We start from the raw sequence: 8531 nt of genomic DNA on the forward strand, positions 1-8531 counted from the left end.
CGACACCCCCTTCCTTGCAGGGCCAGAGCAGAAGGGAGGAAGGAAGAGCTGCCGGAGGTTGGGATGGAGCCCGGGGAGAGGAAGCGGCTCCTGTCGGCCTCCTCCTCGGAAGGAGACTGGAGAGAAGAAAACAGTCAGTATTGCCGCCGCCGCCGCCGCCACCGCCCCTGTGCCCCGTGTTTCTGTGAAAATCAGACCCGCTGGTGTTTCTCCATCTGCTCCGTGGACCTGCCCTGTGGTCCTCCCAGGGCTTGGCGGTCAGTCCGTCCCATCCCGGTCTCCTGGCTGTTCGTGGAGGCCTGTCGGGCTCCGTGGGCTGTGGCTCTGCCCTGCAAATGCTGGTGTCGATGGTTGGTTTGCACACACAGACTCGGTGGGTCCGTCTGAGCGAGAATTCACATCGTAACATGGGGTCTTCCCGCCCAGGACCATTCAGTCTGGTGGTTTCAGGTGCAGGGACGCAAGACCTCTTCTAATGCTGTTGTCGGTGACATGTTAACGCTTCACTTTCTAAGCGGTTCTGGTGTGTTTAGAAAAACTACTGATTTCATTTTACTGACTTGGAATTTGGTGACGTTCCTAAACACACCTACGAATTACAATAGCGAATAGATTCCTTTAGACTTGTGCACACTCATCTTTATCACTTTATTTCTTTTTCTTGCATTATTGCTTTGGCCAGCTCTTTCCGTATAATGTTGAATGCAGGTGGGAGAGTGGACATCTTTTTGTTGCTGTTTTTTTCCAAGCGCAGAAGGAAAGTGCTCAGAGTTTCACCACGAAGGGTGACATGGCTGCACACGTTAAGGACGGTTCCCTTTTGTACCTGGTTTACTAAGATTTCAAACGAACAGCTGACAGTTTACCACACACTGTCCGCTGCATCGATTGAGATGGCAATACATAGATTTGTCCTTCAGCTGTGAGTGTGGTGGGTTACGTGGAGGGACTGTCAAATATTAAATCAACTTTGTACTCATGGACTAAACTCCATGTGGTCCTGCTGTTTTGTTTCATATGTCGCTGGATTTGACTAAAATTTTTTTTTGTTTACGTTTATTATTATTATTTTTTTTTGAGAGAGAGAGAGGAAGGGGGAGGGAGAGAGAGAAAGAAACATTGATGTGCGAAACATACATCGGCTGCCTCCTGCACGCCCCCTACTGAGGATCGAGCCCTAAGCCCCGGATGATGCTCAACCAACTGAGCCACTCAGGCAGGACTCGCGTCTCTTTTTCTGAGTGAGATCGGCCTTTACTGTTCCTTTCTTGTAACATTCCTGACAGGTTTGGGTATTAAACTTATGGCTTCATGAAAAGAGTTGAAAAGAGCCTGGTTTTCCCATTCAATGAAAGGCTTTATATAAGATTTCTTAAAATTTTTAATTGTTTTTCTTTTTTTGGCTGCTTTTTTCTTCTTTATATATATTTTTTCCTTTAAATATTTGGGAAAATTGACCTGTGATGCCACCTAGACCTCGTTTCACTTGGGAATTTCTTTAACAGAAATAGGCCCGTCCAGATTCCTGTTATGTCAGTTTGGTGGAGCCATGTCTTTCCAGGAAAATGCCCGTTTGACGTGAGCTGTCAAGTTCCTGGCGTGCGGATGCTCATAGGGTCGTATCATCGTTTTAATCTCGTGCGTCCGTCCTGCCGCCCCTTCCCACTCCTGCTGCTGGTAATCCGGGTCCCCTTCTTCTTGACCAGCCCGTGGAGAGGTTGATCCGTTAAAAAACGCTTCAAAGATCCAACTTTTGGTTTTGCCTGTTTTCTCCAGAGTGCACCTGCTTTCCATTTGATGGAAGCCTTACCTCCTTTTTATTGTTGCTGAGTTCCTACCTTCTTCTTGTTTAATCGGCCTCTTTCCAGCCTCTGGAGATGGCAACTTAGGTAATGTTCAGTTTGTTTTCTTTTCTAACTTACGCACTGAAATCGGGACCCTTCCCCCAATCACCACGCGGCTGCATTGCAGTGCTCTGACAGGTCACATTCTCATTCTCATTTAAGTCAGATCATTTTGAAATTGGCTTTGATTCATGTTTTATTTTAAAAGAGGGCTGCTGCCCTGGCCGGTTTGGCTCAGTGGATAGAGCGTCGACCTGCAGACCAAAGGGTTCCGGGTTTGATTCCAGTCAAGGGCACGTGCCTGGGTTGCAGGCTCCTCGGGCCCGGGCCCTGGTCAGGGCTCGTGCAGGAGTCAACCAATCAATGTGTTTCTCTCACATCGATGTTTCTCTCTGTCTTTCCCTCTCTCTCCCTCTCTCCCTGAAAATCAATGGGAAAACATCCTCGGGGGAGGATTAACAACAACAAATATATATGTAATATGCGTTTCTTAAATAAAATAAAAGTGGGCTGCTTACTTCTTGAACGTTTAGCAATTTCTAGTTGCCTTTTTGTTATTAATTTCTAGTTTGATCTCAGCCCCGGACCCCCTGTGTCTGGGGGGGGCACCTGGCATGCGGGAGATTTATTACCTGCTTGTGGGGGGGCATCGAAGGGGTCGGGGTCCTTCTGACACCGGCTGTTTCTTTTTGAAATTGGGTGACATTGGTTAATAAAGTGACACAGGTTCCAGGGGCACAATTCTGTGATTCGTCCTCTGTATATTGTGTTGTGTGTTCACTACCCCAGGCCGAGTCTCCTGCCCTCACCATGGATCCCCCTTCACCTCCTCCTACCTCCTCCACCCCCTCTCCCTCTGGTAACCGCCACACTGTTGTCTGGCTATGAATTGTCCCCCCTTAATCCCTTCACCCTTTTCACCCAGCCCGAAACCCACCTCCCCTCTGACTGCTGTCGGTCTGCTCTCTGTATCTGTGAGTCTGCTTCTATTTTGTTTGTTTACTTTGTTCATTAGATTCCACATGTAAGTGATACCATTCGGTGTCTCTTTTTCTCTGACTGGCTTATTTCACTCAGCACAGCATTCTCCAGGTCCGTCCGTGCTGTCGCTAGAGGTAAGAGTCCCTTCTCTCTTACGGCTGCTTAGTGTTCCGCCGTGTGGATGTACACGGCTTTTTACCCACTCGTCTGCTGATGGGCACTTGGCTGCCTCCAGACCTTGGCTTTTGTAAATGAAGCTGCTGTGAACACAGAGGTGCATGTATTCTTTCGAATTAGGATGTTGGGGGCTTTCGGATCTGTTCCCAGGCGTGGACTCGATGAGTCCGCTGATTCCTAAGTAATTTAACTCTTAATAATCAGCACATCGCAGGGCACATTTTGGGCAGCCCGCCCTGAACCCGTCGTGCGTTGGGTGCTGCTGGGATGACTAACCCGGTTTGGTCTGCTCAGGCATTTCCAAGGCCGGCCTCCATTTGCCCCTGATTCTAACAACAGCCCGTTTTTTCTAAATTCCTAGTTTATTGCCCTGAAGTTCATAATAGCCTCTCAGTTTGTAAGCATCTGAGTAAGGGGTTTCCTGTCGTTATGGCTTTTTGATGCCTTTTTTTTTTATGACTTGCATCTCCCATTGTTTATTGATCTTATGAGTCTTAAACGTTGGGCTTGGTTGATTCTCTTTATCGAATTAAAAAACATTTTCCTGTTATCCCGGGGTTTGCGTTTACTTGGTTCTTCCTCACATCACCTCTCTGGGTCTCAGCCTTTACTGTCTCCCCATAGACGCACCCACAGCTGAAACTCCCTTCGTGAACGCAGCCTCGCGGCCCGAGAGCTGATGTCAGCGTTCGGGTCCCATTTCGTCAGCACGCGCACCGCTTTCTGTCGCGATCGCTTCCTCGGCCGCGGGCTGTGGGGCGCGTGCTTGCTAACGGGGAACGCTTTCTGCCCGATACTTGGTTCTGTTATCGATCCCTGACTAACGGAGCTGGGACCAGGGGGCGTCATCTTCTCTCGGGACAATGTTGGTCACTGTCCTGTGTCCCGGAGTCACTGTGCCCGGGGCTGCGGAGCTGGAGGCGAAGTCGACGTCCTGTTCAGATCTCGGTCCTCACCGCCTTCGCTGGCGTGTCTGTCCGTCACTGAAGACGCAGCGGCTCCGGCTGTGTGCGGACCGAGCTGCTGGGTGCGTGCACCGGCCCGGCTCCCCTCCCGCCTCCTCCCGCCTACTCCTGCCGGCTCTGTCTGCATGGACTGGTGTTCCCAGCGCAGGCGTCGAACAAATGGAATCAGGGAGCGAGGCCCTGTGGGCCCAGATGTGAGCTTGCCGGTGTGTTTCCCAGCCGGGGTGGGACCTTGGCTTCCGTCACGGAGCAGAACACGTCAGTCCTGACAAGGCCCCTCTCGCCAGCTTTCACTCCGATGGCCGAACTCTGCGGGCCGCTCCACGCCTTCTCCCGGGCCGTGGGCTCAGCTCCCTCACGGAGGCCCGGACGCCTCAGATCAGTTCTGTGTGTGGTGCCTGGCGGGGCCGTGGGTCCCTCGCTCCATGTGGCAGGGCTTCGGGGCTGGGGGCTGAGGCAGCCGGCCATGTGGACGTGGGGCTCTGGGGCCCAGGGTGGAGGGGGCCCCAGGAGGAGCAGGTGGGGGGTCTGCGGTGCACCTTGGCCAGCAGGGACGGTGGGTGCAGGGGGTGCGTACACTCCTGGGCACTGTCCAGGGGGATTTAAAGCCACCGCCAGGAAGAGGTGGCTGAGGGCGTGGACCAAGCACAGAGGTCTGGGGTCTGGGCCTGGGCTCCCCCTTGGTTAGGGGGGAGGGAAAGGGGCTGCCATGAGGAGGAGCTGCCAGGCCCCGGGGAGTGACGGGGACCAGCCTGTGCATGCGTGACTTAGCGTGAGCGTGTCTGGTGGAGCCCCGCAGACGGGTGGAGAGGGGGCCGCGGAGAGGCAGGGGCAGGATGGGGAGGGTGCAGGGGGAGGTGTTCATTTTCATGTCGAAGGTGTTTACTATGAAACTCGCGGTGGCTCGTGGCCGGGGTCACAGGACGGAGCCGAGGGGGGCTGGTCTCAGGCAGGGCTGGCCCAGGTCGGGGCAGCGCTGGGGGACCCTGTGAGGAAAGACGGTGCCTCGAGGCTGAGCTGTGGGGGAGCGTGGGGAGGGGTTGCAGCCTGGAGAGGGGGCTGGGGGTGAGAGCTAGAGGCTGGGGGGAGGGGTGCATGGGGGGCTGCACCTGCTGCTCAGGGCTGTGGGGCTCCTGGGTCCGTCCTGAATTGAGGACAGACTGGGGCAGGGTTGTGGGCAGCTGGGCCTCCGTGAACCCGCCTGGTGTCTCCGTGGTGAGAGCACCCATTTGCCTCCATATCTGCTCTCTCTTTTGCAGAATTAAAACGAGGAGACTCATCTGCCTCCCCCAAACTGGACAGATACAAAATGGCCAGACAGCTGACGGAAAAGGCAATCAAGGTAAATGCTCCTGGGGACTCGGTGGGGAGGGGCGCCTTTTAAATACGGAATTTGGGGAGTGAGTCCAGAGCTCTGACACCCAACACCCCCTCCCGGCCGGCCTTGGTCCCTGGCCCCCCAGGCCTGGTCCCCACGTGGAAGCTTGCGTTAGAGTTACTTTAAAAATTTTTTTAAATTTATTTCAGAGAGGAAGGGACAGGGAGAGAGAGAGAAACATCACTGATGAGAGAGAATCATTGATGGGCTGCCTCCTGCACACCCCCTACTGGGACTCGAGCCCGCAACCCGGGCAGGTGCCCTTGACCAGGAATGGAACCTGGGGCCCTTCAGTCCGCAGGCCAACACTCTATCCACTGAGCCGCACCAGCTAGGGCTAGAGTTACCTTTTATTTCAGCTGGACGCTGGAAATAGTCTCAAGATTGTGGACGTGCAGACATATGAGGTGTGGAAGCCTGTCCCAGGTCCCGCCACGCGGCCTCAGGCCCTGGGCACACTTCCGGGCCAGGGTTCTGTGTCAGGGACAGGCTCGTGATGACCCGGAGCCCCGTGTGCCAGCCCCTGCTCCCCTGTCCTCTCGGGGACGCGGTGAGGACAGACGCCACCGTTTCTGTCCTTGCGCCGAAGGCGGGGCCTGGGAGCCCGAGGACCCGGCACGTGGTTACGTGAGCCTGGGCTCAGCTGTTTCTCCTGAAGCACAGCACACGGCTCGCCATGCACCTGGGGAGAGAACCAGGGCACGCATGACACGTGTGGGCAGGCAGCAGCCCCCACAGACCTGAGATGAGACGTCCGTCACCCTTGGAAGCTGCCCCCCCTCAAATCCTTGCCGCCCCGGCCGTGCCTTCTGGAACCACCGTCACCGCCTTTCAGGGATTTCATAGAAACAGAACCAGAGCAGCTCATGACTCAGTTTCCCCCTGCAGCCCAGAAACACGTGAACACGCCCGACTACAGGCGCCCTCAGAGCACCGAGTTGGCTGCATTTCACGAGCTCTCATTTCTAGTATTTTTGTTGCGAGTCCGTAGAAAGTATTTTATAATCCAAACTAGAGGCCTGGTGCACGAAAATTTGTGCACTCAGGGGGGCGGTCTCTCAGCCCAGCCTGCACCCTCTCACAATCCGGGACCCTCAGGTAGGGTCCAGTCCCATTGCTCTGGTTCCCCAGAGCCTGTGGGCCGGGGGAGAGGGACCCAGAGGCCAGTCCGATCGCAGGGCTCCGTTCCCCCAGTTCCCTCCCGTCGCTGTGCCGCTGTGCCGGGACCCAGGACTGACTCCTGCCACGCCGGCCGGGACCCTAGGCTGGTGTTCGGTCATCCGCCCGGACATTCAGGCCGTGGCGGACCCTGGCTCTTTCTATATTAGGGTGATTCCTTCCTCCCTGGTCACGGGCAGCTGACAAGCCGCGTGCGAGTGTCGGTCTGTCACTGACTCCTCAGCAGGGTGCGTGTGGCTGAGCATGTGGTCTGCGTGAATCCTGAGATGCTCTGTGCCTGTGTCTGGTGCATGTGGGCGGAAGGTGGTGTGACTGCTGGCTTCACACCCTCGGGCGGAGTCTCCTGTTTGTTCAGTCCTGCGGCCACACTTCTGTCTGTGTCCCATCAGCCACGGGGAGAAGCGTGTTAACACCCTGTTACGCTGTGGATGTGTCTGCTCTTCCATTCTGTCCATTTTCGCTGCAGATAACATGCCGCCCTGTCAACAGGTGCACACGGACGCATCGTTCTGCGGGGCCGACTCTTTTCTCTCAATTATTAAAAAATTGTCTTTACTCTGGCGATGTTCATGTGACCTCTTTTAATCCTCACCTGAGGATATTTGTCCATTGATTTTTAGAGAGAGTGGAAGGGAGAGGGGAAGACAGAGAAATATTGATGTGAGAGAGACACATTGATGGGTTGCCTCCTGCACGTGCCCCAACCAGGCCCCAGTCTGGGGAGGAGCCTGCAACCGAGGTACGTGCTCTTGTCTGGAATCGAACCCGGGACCCTTCGGTCCTCAGGCCGACGCTCTACCCACTGAGCCAAGCCGGCCAGGGCGAGTGATGCTGTTCTGCCTCAGATGTGGGTCCTCTCATCTTCGGCCGTAGGCTGTGCTGTTCGTTTTCTCCTGCAAACAGCACAGGGCTGGGCTTTTAAAAATCAAGTCTGGTGCTCGTCACCTCCCAGCGGCAGCAGGAAGCGCGTTCATCCAGTCAGACTGCTGGTGCCTGACCTCTCCCTCCGCCGTCCTGTCTGCCCCGTCCCCTCTCCTTCCGTGCCTCCTGGGGACTGATTGCTTTATTTCTTTATTTAGTTCGTTAGTTAATCCTCCCCCGAGGACATTTTTCCATTGGTTTTTAGGGAGAGTGGGAGAGAGGGAGAGACACATCGATTGGTTGCCTCCTGCACGAGCCCCGACCAGGGCCCGGGCTGGGGAGGAGCCTGCAACTGAAGTACGTGCCCTTGACCGAATCGAACCCGGGACCCTTTGGTCCACAGGTGGACGCTCTATCCATTGAGCCACACCAGCCAGGGCTGGACTGATCGCTTTTAAAAATTGCACTCCCTGCCCTAGCTAGTGTGGCTCAGTGGATAGAGCATCAGCTTATGGAGTGAAGGGTCCTGGGTTCAATTCCAGTCAAGGGCACAGGCCCGGATTGCGGGCTCGGTCCCCAGCAGGGGGCATGCAGGAGGCAGCCGATCAACGGTTCTCATCACTGATGTCTCGCTCTCTCCTCCCTTCGTCTCTGAAATCAGTGCAAACATATTTTAAAAAGAACACTGCTCCGGCGGGACGAGCGTGCGCTGTTCCGTCGCTGACTCTGTGCTCTCATTCAGGACAAGAAGATCTTCTCCATCCACGGGCACTACCCCGTGGTGCGGGCGCTGCTGCGCAGGAAGGGCTGGGTGGAGAAGAAGCTGCACTTCCTGCCCCGCATCTCTGTCAGCGCCGACGGCGACGGCGAAGGGGCCGCTGGTAGATATCGAAGCCCTGGTCCCTCCGTGTGCGTGTGTCTGTCTCGCGGCCCCGGGTCCTGGGGCTTGGGCCTCCCTCGAAGGCAGAGGACCCGCCTCCCCATGGGGGAGCCGCGCTGCCTCCCACGCAGGCACCCACCGCCGGGCGAGCGCTCCCAAGCCCGGGTCTGGCCACATCTCAGCGCGTCGCCCTGACCATCTCTTCTCCCCCTCAGCTCACACAGGGGCCTCGAGACCCACAACTACTACTGCCCCCCTCCCCCACC

At 55.9% G+C, this 8531-nt stretch overlaps 1 protein-coding gene across 1 annotated transcript in view; it reads left to right on the forward strand.

Moving 5' to 3' along the window:
• Positions 1 to 63: 63 nt before the first annotated feature.
• LOC102438619 (protein monoglycylase TTLL8-like) overlaps positions 64 to 8531 on the forward strand; it is a gene marked incomplete at its 3' end in the record, with an annotated part of 21377 nt that continues 12909 nt past the window's right edge. The window contains 3 exon segments of the mRNA XM_014450614.2: positions 64 to 133; positions 5227 to 5309; positions 8128 to 8298. Of these exon segments, the coding sequence (XP_014306100.2) occupies positions 64 to 133; positions 5227 to 5309; positions 8128 to 8298 (324 nt within the window).

This window comes from Myotis lucifugus, unplaced genomic scaffold, assembly GCF_000147115.1.
Source record: "Myotis lucifugus unplaced genomic scaffold, Myoluc2.0 scaffold_2904, whole genome shotgun sequence".
Classification (NCBI taxonomy): Eukaryota; Metazoa; Chordata; class Mammalia; order Chiroptera; family Vespertilionidae; genus Myotis; species Myotis lucifugus.